The following is a 19,241-nucleotide window of genomic DNA, read 5'->3' as shown; positions in this document are numbered from 1 at the left end:
ATGATGTATTTTGCTCTGCTTAATGAGCCCTTTATATAAATAGTTTTGAAAAAAAAATCTGGTAAAAAACTTAAAGAGGGAAAGGAAAAAACAACAATAATGTCCATCTGTTTCTGGATCCAATATTCAGCTTTTAATTTGTGTTTCTTTTACTCTGGAACCAAATTCCATTTAGAGCTTGCATTAAGTTCAACACCACCAGGTTTTCCATCTGATCATTTTTTCCTAAGAAGCATAAAATCTTCTAATCTGAATCTCCTAGGATGCCAGAATTAACATCTCATTAAAGACCAATTTGCTTTTTCAGCTAAAGAATCAGCTTCCTTCTGGCATTTTTATTTTTTAGCAAGTTGCTTCCATACTGTTGAGTCACATCCTTCTACACAAAAATCCAGGAGAAAGCTATATTATATAAAATGGGAAAACAAACAGAGGCAGTGCTTCAAGAACATTTCTTAAGTCAAAATTTTATCAGAAATTATGTTTTCTGGTCTCTTAAAAACCTCCAAAACTGTTTACTTTGCATTAACCAAGAAGCTAAAGGAACAGGAAAATAAAACTACTACCCCATTGCTAGCAACACCACAGAGTAATTAATCCTGATCATGATGATACTTAGTGATCCCTAATCTGTAAGAATTATTAGTTCCTAATGATTAGTGTATTTCAGAAGTACAAAAAGTCCTGCAATAATTAATTTCTCTGGAACTGGACAGGAACCTGAAGACGTCTAGTATATTATCCAGAGATAATGGCATACATAAAAAAATTATCTGGTAATAGAAACTGCCTTAAAGGCAATAAGAATTAATTATATACAATAATATAAATATTGTTTCCATGTTTTAATAACAATAATAATAATATTAATAATAGTAATAATAATATTTTTAAAGTGGTGAGAGACCCATTTTAAGCACCAGGATGGAGACACCAAAGAACAAAGTCAACCTGACAAGGAACATCACAAGAAGCAGTCCAGCAGCTGTCTCAGCATTTCTCACAGGCACCTGGAGCACTCCAGAAGTACTCATGGATGTAAAAATGCGCAGAATATTGTGTACCAGAACATTTATTTCATTAGATCTTGATGTGTCATGTGCTCTGCTGTTTTAACCTGATGCAGCTGCTGCCCACCAAAGTTGAATTATTTGAACACTTCTCTTTCCAGACAAAGCTAAGAGCACCTATCCAAAGAGCAATTTTCCCCTGTCTGTCAGCATGAGCTCTCCAGATTTTTATGTGCAGCCTATTTCACTGGCAGGTCTGACAAAACATAACTGGTTTATTCTACCTACTTCTTTTGAAGCTGGTTTAAAAAATATATAAGGCCATAGACACAACACATTTCTGGGGAAAACACTCTTCTTTTTTTTTCTTTGTTCTCTTTTTTTTCTTCTTTTTTTTTTTTTTTTCTCCTCTGTTCTTTTTTCTTTCTCTTCTTCACCCAATAAAACAGGGCAAAACCTCATGGAAATGTACCTGGCTCACCAGAGATGCCTCTTTTCCAGTACACACAGCCCAGGCAGGTGCCAACTCTTGTTTCTGCAGCACCCTGCCTTTAGCAGGCTCTGTGCACTTGGAATTTCCAGTTAAATAACACCTGGATGGAAAGCCCACCCCTCACAGTTTGTCACAGCTCTCCATGACCTGTATCCATGCTTTTCTGAGTATTTTTGCATGCAAGGCTTGGCATCAGTTGTTGCAGCTTTTAATCAAAATATGATGAACTGCTGAGTCCTTCATCCCTCCAGCTGAAAGCAGGGGCTGGGGATGTGTTTTGGCAAATAAACCCATGCCCACAAACTTTTTATTTCTTTGCAAGGTCTCATCCTGAGCAGTAGGCCTCCCAACAAGGGGCTAGATGTTTTCTATTTGCCCTTTTAATTAGATGAATAAAATGAATAAAAGCTCCTTCAGAGTGGACAACTTCTCACCCTCCAGTGTGTGACCTGCTTACCCTCTTGCCAATTTGCACCTCCAAAAAAAAAAAAATTGCAGACATAAACATAGGAAAATGTTATATGAATTCCAGCATGGGATTCATTCAGCAGGGCATTGCTCATTCAGGTGTTGAAGTTTTCTCTACCTACAAACATTGTGCATGGTCACATTGACCAGTGGTACCATGTACATTTTTAAGGTCTGTCACGTACTTCAAAATGCTTTATGAAATAAATATTCTGATGAAACCCATCAGAATATTAAGCACTGTTTTTTACAACTGCCAGCAGCATTCTGGGTTGTTTAGGAAGAGCACTGCCAGCAGGTCAGTGTGGGTGATCCTTCCCTCTGCAGTTCTGGGACGAGAGGCACAAGGATTGTGGAGAAAAGGGACACAAAGATGAGGAAGGAATTAACTGCAGGATCTTTCACACAAAGAGGCACCAAAAAGGGCAAATTAGAGGTGAGGAAGCCATCACCCCACTTTGCTCAGCTGTTGTTGGGTCCCACCTGGAGCACTGTGTCCAGGCGTGTTGTGCCACACAGGCGTGTTGTGTGTGGGCAGGCTGGAGAGGGAGCAGGGAAGGGGATCCAAGGGCTGGGAAGTCTGACTTGTGGGGGAAGGTGAAGGGTGGCCATAGAGGACCTGGAGACTCCCTCTGTGCATGGAGAGGACAAGGGGTGAGGGTCCAAAGGACTCTGGGGAGGTTCTGACTGGACACAAGAGGAAACATTCTCACCAGAACAATCAACCATTGGAATCGTCTCCCCAGGGAAGGGATGGATTCCCCAGCACTAGATATTTGTAATATTCAGCTGGACAGGGCTCTGGCCCACCTTGCCTGGATGTAATTTTGCCAAGAAAGCTTGGCCCACATGATCCTTAAGGTCCCTTCTGACCTGGGATTCTACAGCTCTGTGAACTCCCATTTTCGCACCCTCTTCACCAATTGTGACTCCAAACCTTATTTTCACAATGGATTTATTGGCAATCAACAGCAAAGGCAATTTTTTTGGGCAGAAATATTGTAAATTATGACTTTCAACATTTTCTGCCCTGCAATAAATGCCATTTATCAAGCTATTCTGCTTGCATGCATTCAGACCATTCAATTTAGATTTTTCTGCATTATGCACTTTTCAGGCTACCCAAAAACTAAACATTAGGACCTAATTTGTCAAATGATTTTTATTAATAGGTATTGATTGCTTTTAACAGGGCTCCATAACCTATGAGAACATCTTGATTATGTGATAATTTCTGTTTAAAAAATGTGTTTTGCAGGTAATTCCCCATAAAGCACTGCTGTGTAAGAGAAATGGGAAGCCCTAAGGTTTAAGGCAGAATAGAGCACTGAGAAATGCCCTCAATGTACTGAAGACCTGCATGGAAGAATTTGTTTTTAATCCCTCCCCTCCCACACTTTCTCACTCTTCTCCCAGAAGAAACTACACTTTAACCATGGAGCCTGATTATTCTTGCTGAATTCAAATAAACACAGGCCCACCTCACCTCTGATGTTAATCTTCTGTTACCAACAGAGCTATTGGAATGGTTTTTGGGAGTGAGAATATCAGCAAAAAGAGAATTATTGCCTTTGCAATATTTTTTTTTTTCAAATAATGAATCAGTATCAAGAGAAAAGCATGACAGTTCACTTAAAAAGAATTCACAGTTTTATAATAAAGTCTTCCTCTTGACAAAAAGAAATGTGGTGAGCAAGTCACTTTACATAAATTTGGCTAATGTAGGAATAAATATAGCCAATTTGAGTGGCACTACACCCAAAGCAGTGACAATAGGTGCTGAAATCTGGAGTACACACTCTATTTCCCAATATCCTAGGCAATCTGCAAAGGATTGTGTTGCACTGGGGAGAGGAGTGCCAGCAGGCCAAGGGATGTGATTATTTCCCTGAAATCAAATAGTCAATCTTGGGGAAGAAAATACAAATAAAGACACCAAAGCCAGGGACTTCTCAGTGGTACCTAGTGACAGCACAATGAGAAAAAAACAGAATTTCACAAAATTACACTAAAATATATTTGGGCTTTTGGGGTTTGTCTGTTTGTTTCCTTGCTTTTTTTTTTTTTTTTGGCTTATGAAGGTGATCAAACACTGGCACAGATTGCCATGAGAAACTGTAAAGTCTCCATCCCTGGAAATATTCAAAACTCAACTGGAAATTGCCCTGAGAAACCTGTGCCCCTGGATCATTCATTGAGGGATGGGGTTTAGCTACACACCTCCTCCAGTGCCTCACATCTTCAGCTATTCTGATTTTGTGAGGGCCAGTGCTGTAATCTGCATTATTCCAGGCTACCTTATTTACTTCTGAGGTGAATACTTTCATATCAGTTGCCTACTGGAGGTACATGACAGTGGGCAATCGGAATTCTTTTGTAAGAGTGGATTCCTTTCACTGTTTCTACCTTGCAAAATCCATGAGTACATATGTTCAACATGTGGTGCAAACAGCCCTCCTTAAAAATGGAGAAAACACACATTGTAAGACTATAAAAGCATCTTTGAAATCATTCAGTCATTTCTAATCATGGCATTAAAAAGCATCTGCAAGACTGACAGGAATTGAGTGACAGGACTTTTATCTGTGCTAATTTTTTCCAGAAGCCCTTGTCCTGTCAGTGCAGAGGTCAGGAAAGCAAAAGTGGAGACTTAGGTTGTGCAAATAAAGCCACAAAGCAAACCAGATCAGAGCACTCTGGGCCTAATCCATCTTACTGAATTTTTATTTAACAGCATGAAAAGGGAAGAACTCCTTTGATTCCTGTGCTTCTGGCTGAGAGACAGCAGCTGTCAAAGAAATAGTTTACTTTGGATACTGGGAAGACTGAACTGATATGGAAAACTGCAACATGCCAAGCAAGGAACCCCGGGATCACTTCTTAATCACTCAGAGGAACAAAGATGCCATGGGAAAGTGGCATCTCTGGCTCACCTTTCAACTCCTCTCCCTTCACTCAGCCTCCATGCTGCACTGAAACCCAGCTTCCCTTGATCGTTAACCACAAGATCATTAACTTGCCTTTCCACCCTTCCAAAATGCACACAGGCATTTTTCAACATGTTTTTCAATAATGAGATCCTCTCAGTGAGAGCTGACATAAAAGGTACAGACACTTTCCAAAAGGATGCTGGCAGCCCATTTGACATCTGTTTTTTGTTTTTTTTTTTTCACTTAAATAAACTAAACATGTTCACCAGTTTATCCTCTCAGACAGTTATTGAATTTCAGGCTTGGAAGATCAAAACCGAGTAGTTTTCAAATGCTCAGATTGCAAATGTGAACATGGTCAACCCATGGAACACACTCTCATTGCCTTATGGCATAATAAAGTTAATAAACTCTTTTTCTTGTCATTAAGGTTGTGTTTCTCCCCTTATGCACACACTAAACAAAGCAGGAGCAATTTTTATTTCAAAGAAAACTCCCCCCAATGTAATTTCATAGATCCCCTTGTGTGCTGTCCATGGCTAATTAGTCACACAAGTTGACAGGCAGAACATTAAGGGTTTTCCTGAAGAGAATTCATTAATTACTCCTATTAATTGTCTGTAACAGTTGTTGTTTATTGTATTTTGATAATTTGCATGATTGCTAAGAATTACTTGTGAGTTATTTAAAAGATGTAAAGCCTGCCAACTACCCTGTGATGCATTTCAATGCCAATATTAATTAATTGAAAATTATTTTGTTTCAATTTAGGTTGAAAGTAATGTTTCCATATATGTAGGCAGGAGTCTGCTGAAGAGTTAACTTGGACCATAATGTTCTTATTATCTTTGTAAAACATCCTGCTATTTGGAATGTTTGATATAACCACCTTTTATCTGTTTAGCCAAATGCTTTTTCACCTCGCTGGAGGATGTGCTGCACTGAAAACAACTGAAACACACATTTTCCTGCCTCTCTCTATCTTATCCTCTGCCAGTTTATCAGATATTTAAAATCTGCTATAGCACTGAAAAACCTGGCTGCTCAAATAGGGTGATATTACAGATATGTCACCTCATCTCAAATCTTTTAGCACAACTAAGTTTGGTATGAAGGTACACAAAGGAAATTAATATGATTGCTATTAACAGAAGAGTAGGGTCAGAATGAGAATAGTAATTCAAGATATTCAAATTACTCTCACAAGAATTGTTTATAAATTTTGGTTTAGACACACTCAAAGTTACAGGGTTAGGAAAAAAAATGAAATATGGCAGAAAAGTAATATTTTTCCCTGAGTAAATTTATAAAAATGCATAATTAGTTAAAATCATTAGCTTGAAATTGATATTATTATGAATATCAGGTTATTTTAAATTTCATTTATATTATGGTAATAAAGGAACTTGCATTCTTAAGAATCCATGCAGCTCACAAACTATCTGGAGTATTTGTTGCTCTATTTTGGGAAGAGTTCTACCTAAATGTTTGATCTTCCTGGGTCCTTGTATGCATCTATTTTTTTTTTTTTCCTCTGCATAGTTCATGACTTGCTGTCTGAATGGGACTGCCTTTTATTTACCCACATTAATGCATGATTAAGTAAAATCCCTGTTGTCTTTCACTGTGAAAATCCTCCTGTTTAAGGTATGTCCCTTGAAAAATTTATGACTTCCCAGCAGGTGCCCAGAGTTCAGCAGTGCATCCTGTCATCGCACAAAGTCTCTAATGAGGGGGATGCAGACAGCTCCAAGCTGCTTTTAAAATCTTCTGTGCAGCCCTTTTGAGGGAGACAGAGTGGCACAGGCTCTTCTCTGTGTGGTTTTTTTTTGTATTTTTGGGGATTTTGGTTTTTTTTTTGGGGTTTTTTTTTTTTTTTTTTCCTGGTTCGTTGGGGTTTTTTGGTGAGTTTTTTTTGTTTTTGTTTTTGGTTTGGTTTGGTTTTTTTATGTTTTGTTTGGTTCTCTTTTTTGTGGTTTTTTTCTTTAATTATTATTATTTTTGTTGGGTTTTGGGTTTTTTTTGTTTTGGTTTTGGTTTTGGTTTGGTTTTTGTTGGTTTTTTTTCCTTCACCCTCCTCTTTTTTTCACACACGGTACCTCCTGACATCCTGAACACTAATTTTTAACTTAGTGTTTTCAACTGCACAGAAAATTGTCAAGAAGGCTTTTTTGAGATACGAGGGATTAAGAGATTAGCTTTTGGGCAAAAACTCATTAAAAAGCCAAAGAGAAGCAACCTTTGCTATCATTCCCTCTTAAATCATACATTTAATAAACACTCTTAGTAAAAGTGATCACTCAAGGTCTTGCACTCCTGGGCTCCTCTAGACACATCTTACAACATTATTTTACTTTAAGCACTTCAGTATTTGAATTAATGGAGATGATTGACTAACAGCTTACACTAATCACCATAATTTTCATAGGAAAATAAATCAAATTATTTTCTTGAAATACCATTTTTTCCCAGTGGCTTATATGGCTGTGTACAGGGTTACATAATGCAAAATGATCTTTTACTAAGAAATAAATTATTCTAAAACCTAATTTTAAAGTTTTTAACAAGGCTAGACTGAATCCATACATGTAGCAAACAAGAAAACCACAAACTAAATTAACATTCTGGATTTCAGTTACTATAGGAATATCAATAGTTTCTTTATTTAACCAGTGTTGTCCAGCAGATATTCCCCAAGGATTGCAAACTAGAAATGTAACATCCTCCTTCTGTAATTGCTGTGATTGCCACACATTGTCAAGTTATTTACTTATGCTTCAGTCTGTTTACCAAAGTGAGTTTTTGTTGAAGTGCTTGAAGATTTTAGTTAAGTACATGTGTATTTTTTAAAGCCCTGTTAATGCTCATCTGCTAATTAGAGTGATAATTATCATAATATGATTTTTTTCTCCAGATTCAGTCATGTCTGGCATCCTCCCAGTCTTGTGCAATGCAATTTCCTGCCAGCCAAGTACACAATAAATCCAAAATTTTCCTGAAGTGAAGCCATGTCTAGACTTTTTTAGGGTAGCATGACATATATCCATAGGATAAATTCAAGCACTGATAAAAATTATAGGGAAATGGATTGAAAATATCATTTGAGGCAGTTATCTCCTGGCTTCTTGTGTGGCCCCACCAAGGTAAAAAGCATCTCCTTGTGCAACTCAAATTTTAGCTACAATGACATTTTAGAGTCAGAAGAAATTGCAGTTGGTGTCTGAAGTTGATCATTCTCCCACTAGCTCCATTTCTTTGCAGAAAGTTTAACTTAAAATGAATCCATTTAAATCCAAATTCCCTTAAAATTGCATTGTGGGCACTTGGAATTCACTCTAAAAAGAGCAGTAGCAGCATTTTCAGGAATGGAAATTAACAAAAAAAGCTCATAAACAAAACAGTGCTTTATTTCTGGACTAAGTTCTGCTCTCTTTACCCCATGGCACAGACATATTTAATCCACAGAACAGTGAAACCTGGTTCCCTCTGTGTAGTTTTTAAAAACATATCTATTAAATTAAATAATCATTATTAACAAATGAGAAGCACACAGATTTAGGACAGTTGTGGCGTTGAGCCCAGCTGTGACAGTTCCATCATTTTGCTCTGTAAATGTATTTTTGTGCCTTCTTTGGGATAATACAAGAACTCAGTTAACTTCAGTGAGATATCTACCTCTATTTTTTCCTTCAGATTCTGATTTTCTCCTTAAATTTTCTTAACATGGAGGCCTGACCTGCTGGAAGTTTTGGATCTACCACTCAAATTTAGGTTTACTTTGAGTCAAGTGCACATCACAAAATTTCAGTACATTTGACTTGTTCTCTTTGCACTCATCTAATGATTAATTAGAGCCTCCAAATGTATAATTATTTTGAAATTCAAACAAGTGACCACTATGTGTTATTCTGGTTTTCTCCTATGCTGTTCCTATCTCTTCATTTGCATTATAAATTAGTATTTACTCTGGACATTGGCATAGAACTATCAGAAATGAACATTTGAAGGGCTCTAGTTAAAGGATACGTAGAACTATAATAGAATTATCTAGAACTGATCTTTGAGAAATGCTGGTGACATTGAAGTCACCACTATGGACTTTTTTGAGGACCACTGGATTTTGCTATTCTGCAGATGCCGTTTCAACTTAATTACATAACTTTGAACCCTTAATTATTATTAGAGATGCCTATGGCACAGATATAAGGGTAAAAACCCCAATAATGATCAACATAAGGACCTCATTGAGAAATTGGGGTTAAATGACTTCATTACCTGAAGATGGAATTGGAACATTAACCCCCAATATGCAAATGGACCAAACTTATAAAAGTGTGAAAACCTGTGGTCCATTTTTAGGTGTAGCTTGTGGGGGGCTTTGCCTGCCCAAATCATTCCTGAAGGCCCTTCAATAAATAGAAATGCTTTTTATTTTTATTTAGTCTGGCCTCTGTATTAAGCTAGCCCCAACAAGGCACCACCATCACCACATAAAACACCAGGGACGGGGTCACTACCACAGGCTCATGGGCCACCGGAGACATTTCAGCAATTTAATTTAATTTTCACTTACCAACCTCCACAAGGCTGGAGCAGTTGGGGTCTGTGAAGCCCTGGGGACACTCGCAGGAGTAGAAGTTGTCATTGAGCCCTGACAGGCAGATGCCACCATTCTGGCAGGGGTTGGAGTCGCACACATCCGCTGTGGGCACAGGGAAAACAAAGGTTTTTTTTGTAGAACAGCCACCAAAAATCACCCACAGGCTCTAAACACGTCAAATTTTTGGTAACTAAGCACAGAAAGAAATGACGAACCCTTATGTCCTTTGAATGGCTTTTGGATCATTCAGTTTTGTATTTATTTAACAGTACAACTCCAGGTAATCATCCATCCTGAATCTTCCACCTCATAAAATGTGGTTGTCTTAAACTCAATCCATTTGCAGAAGACAATAGCAAACTATAATTATTTTTACTTTTTCTAACCTGAAGACTCTCAGGACCTCTACAGATTTCATTCTGTCACAAATGAGATAACTGGAAGTAACCCTAAACACCCCCTAGGCTCTGGCCAACTTTAAGTTAATAATTTTTCCCAGATAGTTTATCTTATATTTGCATCTATTTTTATCTATCTCAGTCTTTATCTTTAAAGGCAGGTTTGTGCTCTCTACTGCTCAGCATAGTATTTAAAAATAACAGTATTTTCTGCAGTAAATACATCTGAAAGAATGGCCTACACATAGACAATTAGAAAACAAGAACATTAATTTCTGTGGGTTTTTAAATTGAAAATAACCAGGGTTTTTTTCCATGCAATTGAAGAGATCTAGGGAAATTAATTTGGTTTATGTCAGCAATACTGATATTGCAGCATATTTTGGATTATTTTGGTGGCAAAATCAGCTCAGGATTTCAACACCTTTCTTGCCCATGGATTTCAGATTAATCCTTGGTGTGAGAATTTACATCTAAGCATTGGTTATGAAATGTAGCTGATGCACGAGCATGCTTTTATGAATTCTGTGCATCAGTTGCACAGAAAAACTGGAGTAGTGCAGTAGTTTTCTGGGTTATTTGAGTTTTATTTAATTTTTTGTTACTTTAAGGGTGCCTTTATGACACAGAGACCTCCCAAGTACTTGATATAAAGTTTTGTCATAGACACTGTCCAGCTGATGGAGAAGCAAAGCTATTTTTGAGAACACTAAATGATTTTTCTATCACAATTCAAATAAGCCAAGACTTCTCATTTTCTGCTTTTGTGGCATTACTGGGGTAGCAAAGGATGCTTGTTTATTACTTTATGGGGATTAGGCACTTGGTTGTGAAAGAACAGCTACTATTAAATGAATTCTCTGACAACTGTATTCCCATAGCTCTAATTAAATTAATAAACTAAATAGCATCTGGAGCAGGAACACTTAGCATGCAAATCCACATGGATATTCTGATTAAAATGAGAGAGGATATTTTTGCTACATATCTTCTGATTTGGTGGAATTCTGAATTTAATTATGCCTTTGGCATAAAAGGCAAAAAGACAAAATACTGATTGCATTTGTAAATTTTATATTGAATGACAAGCAGAATTCACATACAATTTTACACTGTATTTCCAGAAACTGAAATCTCCTGAAATGACCAAAGTATGGACCAAAGTCAGCTGCATAGTTTTAATTTGCCTGAAAATTCACGTTGGCTTTTTCAGCCTGAAATAAAGTGACCCAGCCTTCAGTTTGGGACTAATAAAGCAGATGTTCTCCTCTGTTAACAGCCATTTATTTCCATGTTCAGGAAATAACTGCACTAATTGCTCTTTTGACCCACCACCTTGGCCTGTCAGTCGCTGGTGTAATTTTTGTAATGTCGTTGTACCACAGAAACTGCAGAAATAAAAGGAATAAAGAGCACATATAAAGAGGTTGGATTAAGGGGGAAAAAAAAAGAAAAAGAAAGGAAGCATAGGGAATTAAAAGTTTCAGCCAAAGAAACCCCAAGCAAACAACAACAACAACAAAAAGTAAGACAAAACAAAAACAAAATCAACAAAATCCACAAACAAACAAACAAAATAAACAAAAACAACAAACCAAAATACAATACAACTAAAACAACCAAACAAAACCCAAAACAAACCAAAACCAAACAAAAAACAAACAAGCAAACAAAAAGCCAAGCAAAAACCAGCTTATCCTGTCTCATCCAAGTAATGTTAATGAGGATTAAAGAGGAAAAGTCTTTCTGTAAACAACAATGGTTAAATTATATCACAGTACAAAATCAAAGATGATGCAGTCAGAAAAATGAGAAGCTGCACAATTCTGCTTAAGAGGAAGTACCAGGCTATGCAAATGTTGAAACTTAAATTATCAAAAATAATGTACAATGTTATCTCTGTTATTTATAGTTTATTGTCTGTGAAAATGGTGCTGAACCAAATAAATATCACCTTTGAATCAACAAAATCTTCCTCTATTTCCATTTTGTGCCTCTTGAGAGGACATTCATGCTGAAATACTGAAATCTAATTTGTTATACATTCCACTGGGTTTGATGAACAGAATTTGATTTTGAAGGCTCTGTTATGAGTAAGAAAAGCTGATATGGGTGTATTTTGTCTTAACACAACTGATAAAGGGATTTGTTGCCATTAAAATGTGACACAGCTTTTAACACTAAACTGGTTTTACAATTTAACCTGAGAGATTTTGTGAATAGAAGAGTAAACTAAACTCAAGAAAGGAAATATGTACTTTACAATCAGTATTGCAGGAGCCTGCTCTGTTGCTGATGGCTTTCCATGGTGGTTGGCAAGATGCTGCTTGTGTAACAGACTGTGTAATTTGACAAATTTCTGCAAATTAAACAAAAACTCCAGGAGAAATTCAATTATTACCAAAAAAAAAATAAAAAATCTAAAGAACAATTACTGTTGCACTTTCACTAAGATATTCTGAAAGGATTCCAGTAAGATTCAATGTTGAATAAGAACAGTCATTCATGTTTGTCTTTCCTATGTATGACTAATCTTGTGCTTTTCTTTACATGATTCTGAAGTGTAAAAGTGACTGAAGACAGTACATAAACCTTTGATACTTGATGTAGTATCAAAGACTCCTAAATCTGTGAGATTTTAAATTTATTATTACTTTTCTCCTCATATTTAATTTCTTCATAACATTTTGAAGTCAAATTAGTTCTTGAGCAAATTGTCCATCCTCTCTTTGGAATCCATGGCTGGTTAAGAAAAAAAAAAACCATGAAAAAAAGAATAATATCAAAGAGATCCATGCAAACTCAAAATTAGAATTTTAATTAAGAACCTTCCCTAATTCTCCAAACTCAGGAAAAATTATACCGCAAAACTCAAAAAAAAAATGCTGGTATATTTGCTCTCTAATAGTACCTAGGATTTTTTCTTTAAGGACTATGTTGTTTTTTGTACATAATGAATAACCAATGAACCTGGATCTTTTTCAGTAAAAAGACACAGAGAAAAACTGTTCTGCAAGTCCATCATGCTCTTTTCCAATGTGTTCATATAACTACTTTTAAGGCACATGCTTTTCAATAAAATACTGGATCTACAACTATTGCTCCTTTCCACAAGCAGGTGGCTAGAAGTTGGGTAGAAGTTGTAAATCCACTCTTTGCAGAACTTCAAACATTTATATAAGGTATTTTTGATCCCATAAAACCCCATAGAAACGAAATACTGCGTGATTCCTGACTGAGGAGTTTAATTCTTTGCTTGACAGCAAAGGACAGCCTGAAAGAAGGAGCCCAGCCCTTGTGTGTATAAATAATGCAGCACTCTGTGATGTTAACAGTTAGCCCATCAATCCTTGTCAAGAACAGAAATTCACAGTTTATGAAGACAACTTTTGTGACGTGAAGGCTGAAGGGAGATGGGCAGAGGGAGAAGTTCCATCCCAAAACCACCTGCACCTTCATAAAGCACTCACCCTAAAAGCAGAGAGACCAGCCAGCTGCCCTTATTATACGCTAATTAATTTGCAATGAAAAAAGTTAAGAACATGAAAGAGAATTATTTAATCCAACTTAAAGCTATTCACTGTTTAATGTTACAGTTTCTGAGGCAGAAATTCTTGCCAAAAGGTAAGGTGTCCTGAATTAGGCCTGAGAGAAGCATTCCAGTCCCCATGCACAACATTATTAGCCTGAAATTGAGACAATTTCCCTCAACTATAACACCTAGAATGATAACTATTAGGGTTTCTGGCAGAACTGCTGCTCTGAGAGACATTTGCTTGAGACAATGAAATGATGATAAAGAAAGAAACCTGCCTTAAAAAATCCTGTGGATTCACATTTCAAAACTGCAATGATAGAAGTGATTGAATAAAGACCATTCTGGTGCCTGGGCCACCTTTCCTTCTATAATTTAAAAATAGAGCACATTCTATGAAACAGCAAGTGTGCATGGAAAAATTCAACCTTCTTTATTCTTTCATGTAATGGGCATTAAATATAAATATGAACACATTGAGTATATATTATATAATGAGGCAGTGAAATTCACAGCAGCTGATACAGGGGTAAATGTGCTGATGCTGTAGCTGCAAAGAGAATGGCATATGAGTTTATGATGTTAGACACAGATTTTTGGGGAGACACGATGCTCTTTTCTGGTATTCCATACAGTGTGTGTTTTAAAATTCAACTTTTGGATCCACCATTGATAGGAAGAGGAGGGCCATGATTTCTGTCTAAAAGAGCAGCCATAATTGTACTCAATTTCCTTTGTGGCTACAGGAAATATGGCTTATGTTACAAGCTCTTTCAAAAGAAATAAAAATGATGGCCATTCACTTTCATGAGAATAAAACTTGTTCCAAAAGAGAAATCTCCAGGCAGCACCAAAAAATGAACAGCCCAGGAAACAGGCAGTCAACAGAAATCTGGTACAGATATAGCAAAAACAAGCAGCAGTTCTGAAGCTGAGAACAGCACCTAAACTCCAGAAGAAGACTGAGAAAGTACTTGCCACCTGTAGCACTCTCATGTTAAAATCAATTTTGGGAAAAGGAGCTTTAATAATTTCCTGATTTACAGAATCATCTGCCAAATTCCCACCTATTTCTCCACAGCTGAAGCAGAACCATAAATAATGTTAAAGACACACCTGTGCAGAGATGCAAAGTGTGAACATAGAAACAGATGAGGTCTGCAGTTCTTTTTAAGAAATTTGTAAGCTGTTTCCTCAGATTTAGTGGCGAGGCACCTAATTTGTTTCTCCTGAGGTAAAAAAGACAGTTGGAATAATTAAATTGTCTCACTTATTATTTGAAAAATAAGGTTTGTAGATACCAATAGCTCATCTACCTCCTTCTGCTTCTTTCCTAGGCTGATTTGCTTACTATGCAGGTAGAGATTCCAGCTAAATTTCTAGCTAGAGCACTCCTGGCAGAGTGTCTAAATGGTTTTAGAAAATGCATCAAGCAGTAAATGTCAACTTTGAATGTCCTCTTGCTGGACAAGAAAACTACAGAAGAGTGTAAATATCAGAGTAAAAAATTCATTATTTCATCACAGGTCTCATGAAAATCACGGTGGTTACTTCTGAAAGCATCTGTGCTCAACATATTCTATGCACTTAAGCTGCAGCTTGTAGTTGTGGTGGAGAACTGCAATGAACTTGAGCAACACCAAGTGTAAAAATTTTTTTCTAACTTTAACTTTTTCTGGTCTCATAATCTGAGGAAATGCACCAGCTGATTTCTCAAAACCTGAGATGGCATTACAAAAAGAAAATCAGATTATTCTAATCAGAGAATTATCATTTGAATACCACTCTGGGACTGGGCTGAAACATTAATCCTGGGTGCAGATGAAGTGCTGACTTAAGATTTGGATTTAATCTAATGGTGCAATACTGTAAAAGTGTGTCCTTACTTCAAGAGTTAGAATAAAGCACTAAAGTAATGTCTGCAGAGATTAATTTCTATCATAATAAATCCCCTTCTGCCTTTAAAAAAGTATAATCTCTCGCCTTTCTAAAGGTCTACACTATGAGCTACTTTATTAATCTGAATGTGAAAGAGCAGCAGGTCACTGCACTTCAGCCTGCTGTGTTATAGACCTTTCAAGCATCTGATGTTTGACAATATGAAACACAAGTAGAAACAGAAAACAGCTTAAAAAGTAAACTCTTCTCTCTTCCATAGGTTACAGAGAGTTCATTTCTATGCCAACAGGCTCTGCAGGGAAAAAAAGAATATGAACTATTCCTGTCATTTCACATCTTCATTAGTAAAAAATGGATCAAAAACGATTAAAGGGGGAACGTGGTTATATAACAGGTCTCTGAATATTTTTTTACAACTTGTGGGAAATCTTTCATGCACAGGCTGCTGTGCAGATTTGAGGAAAGCTGCCATCAGTCGAGGCAGTGTTTCATCAAAGGAAAATGAGAGATATTCCCCTGCCTGCTCAGCTGACAGCACTGGTGACACCAGCCCCAGCACCCAACCAGAGCAGTGATGCTTCCTGCAGAACCAGGGAGAGGAAGAAAAATGCCTTTAATGAAGATTCCCTGGTCCTCATCAACATAGGTTCCCACATCTCTTCTCTCTGCATGCTCAACAAAGCTGGCAAAAAATTAACCAGGCAGTACTGCACACTTTGCTTTGGTTCTGGTTGTTGCCCACCTCAGTTGTGTTCACACAGTGGATTTTTTTGTGCTCACACAGGTTTTTTGCCACTTGCTAAGACTCAGGTGAATAAACCTGCATTTCTGCACCTGTGCACATTTATGGGGTGAAGGAGTTTTATGAAAAGGGAATGAATAAGACCTTAACTTAAGACTTTCTGCACAGGGCAGTTAGTCTAAGCTCTCTCTCCATTAGTTTGTTTTGTTCAATTAAAATTTTCAGAGGGTATTGCAAACCATGACAGAAATACCTGATAATTTCCAGTCACTTGTCCTTTACTTTTAAAGCTGATCATGAGATTTTTAGCATTTTGTTCACTTGAAATGTCTCAAATATTGAAATATTCATATTTCTTGCCCATCCCATTTCCACAGAGGAACAATGAGTGCACATAGTTAGTTTAACCATTAGCACAGTCCTTCAAAATTAAGTCCTAAGTGATTATGATCTTCTCTAGACAGGTGACATCTTCTTTCCTTTTTGCCCTTAGAAACTGAAAAACTTTCAGATGCACATATTTTTACTGGTCTTTACTGGTTTTTGTCCAGTTTCTACTTTCATTTCATCAGTGAAACAGGATAATTTAAAACACAACCCAAATATTTATTGTGGATTTATCACTCTTAAATGAAAATTCCCAATTTTCAACCACATCTTAGATCTTGGTTTTGTCTCTCCATTTCCTTTTTTTTAATGACACACAGCATTTCAAGTTGGAAATTTGGAAGAACTAGGGCGTATGTCTATGATTTTGCATACACACGTATATTTATTGCCACACTTTTTTATTTATACATACTTTGTATATATGGAAATGAAAGTGATTTGTTCTTCCTTTGTTTTCCCTACATTAGATGTATTCATTCTCTGGTTGCTAAGCAATCTTTAATCTCAGCACTGGTGAATTTATCTTTTCCCATCCTAAGCAAATCCAAATTTGAAAGTTGAGCAATTAAAAAGTCATCATTAACAGTTTTTAAAACTCTGATTATGCTTCATTATACCCTTCTATCTGCACCAAAAAGAAATACTGTAGAATATAAGTTCTAAGCATATTCTCATTACACTTTGAAAAGTATTCATTGATTTCTAGTTACTTCTATTTTTGGATATCCTAAACACCTTATTTGGCAACATGTTCTTACAAGAGAAGTCATCACTATTGAAGTGATGATGGTTTTCATATTTACATTATATGAAGATTGTGGATTTTGCTTCAGGTTTAATCACTTCCCTCCATGTGATCCCAATATTGCTAATGATCGGGCATCAGTTCAGAATCAGAACCTCCACTTGAATTTTTTGGGAGTGGATCCTGCTCATCCCCACCAAAATCCATCTGCAGTCAGGAATAAAAGGAGTGTAGGATGTGGAGGCAAGCAGGGATTCCCTTGCAAAACCCTAGATGATCATTTTAACCCACATGCCAGCACTGAACATGCTTTCCTACATGTACAGCATCCACAATGCCCTCTTTCATTACACCAAATCCTATGCATAAAGAGAATAAAGCAAAATATGCTGTAGTTTTTCATCATTACAGTTAATAAGTCTTACTGCATTCATTTCACACATTTTTTGGTCACATGGATTTTTAGTTTTTCAATTACAGAAGTCCTGCCACTGTCAAAAAAGACACGTCACCTAAAGAGATACAAAAGAAGCGTCAGTTTTCATCATTTTCTTTCTGATTTTACAGGAAGGTGATGTTACTGATCACATTCAGAATATCAATTAGGCACTGCAGATATGAGCCTCTTGTGTGAGGGATGTGAAATAGTAAGGGCATTACAGCTATCAGCTGCAATAAAGAACTGATTCTGTTTGTTTTGGACAATGCAGCTGGCAGTACCATGTAAGCCCTGTGGATGAGTGATGAAAATCCTCTAGGTCATTTTTGCTAAGAGCTTCTGGAAAGGACAGATGCAATTTCTACCTCATTTGTTCCAACTTGTTCACAAACAGAATGAAATCCGAAACTTTTACGCTTAGAAAGACCCCTGAATAGATCCTACGAAATATTGTAAATGAGGTCTCTTAGACTTTTCTCAAACATGGTACAAAACTGGATTAAGTAATGAATCTGCCAGGTTCATGGCAGCTAAAGCCACCAGGGAAGAACCCCAGGATGGGGCAGCTTGGGAGGGACGGCGGTGGTCACCCGGTGCCACCTCCCGCTCCAGCAGGGCCACCCCGGAGCACACGGGACTGTGCCCAGGTCATTCTGGAATGTCCCCAGCCGGGGAGACCCCAGAGCCCCTCGGGGCTGTGCCCAGGGCAGCAGCTCTGCCTCCGGGAGGGGAATTGCTGGGATCAGGCCCTGCCCGGGGCTGCGGGGCCATGGCTGGGCCTGGGGCAGAGCTGGGCCTGCCCTGAGCCCTCACACGGGGACGGACAGGGACAGACAGACAGGGACACACAGGGACAGACAGACTGGGACACAGGGACAGACAGACTGGGACAGGGGGACACAGGGATAGACGGGACAGACTGGGACACACAGGGGGGCACAGGGACAAACAGGGACACAGGGACACAGACAAGACACAGGGACAGACACATGGAGACACCCAAGGACAGACAGGGACAGACAGGGAAACACTGGGACACGCAGGGGAACACAGGAACAGACAAGGGGACATAGGGAGACACAGGGACACAGGGACAGACAGGGACAGACAAGGACAGAGGGACAGACAGGGACACACAGAGACAGGGACACACAGGAATAGATGGGACAGACAGGGTCACATAGGGGGACACAAGGACAAACAGGGACAGACAAACAGGGACACACAGGGACAGACAGAGACACCCAGGGATGGACAGGGATAGACAGGAGGACGTGGGGACAGACAGGGACAGACAGGATAGACAGGGACACCCAGGGACAGAGAGGGGGACACAGGGACAGACAGGATGTTGCTACAGGACACAAAATAAAATGATGTGGACACTGGAATTTTTAAGGTAAAGAGAAGGGAAGTTTAACGTGTGACTCTAACATTTATAGACTTTCAAAAGTGACAGAGGATTGGAGGGTGAAAGGGCCACCAATCCAATGACACTGGGCAAACTAACAGTCTATCAAGTTTCTCCTCCTCCAGAGAGGAATGTAAAACAATTAATTATTTACATAAAGTGCGTGAGAAAGATTGTTACC

The 19,241-nt window shown here is 37.9% G+C and overlaps 1 protein-coding gene across 1 annotated transcript in view; it reads right to left on the bottom strand.

Moving 5' to 3' along the window:
- Positions 1–19,241, bottom strand: part of EDIL3 (EGF like repeats and discoidin domains 3) — a 242,251-nt gene that overhangs the window by 166,701 nt on the left and 56,309 nt on the right. The window contains exon 2 of the mRNA XM_039696365.1: positions 9,475–9,603. Within this exon, the coding sequence (XP_039552299.1) occupies positions 9,475–9,603 (129 nt within the window). The remainder of the gene's footprint in view (positions 1–9,474; positions 9,604–19,241) is intronic.

Source organism: Passer montanus, unplaced genomic scaffold (assembly GCF_014805655.1).
Source record: "Passer montanus isolate IOZ18808 unplaced genomic scaffold, ASM1480565v1 scaffold97, whole genome shotgun sequence".
Classification (NCBI taxonomy): Eukaryota; Metazoa; Chordata; class Aves; order Passeriformes; family Passeridae; genus Passer; species Passer montanus.
This window is presented reverse-complemented; position numbering and strand designations above follow the sequence as displayed.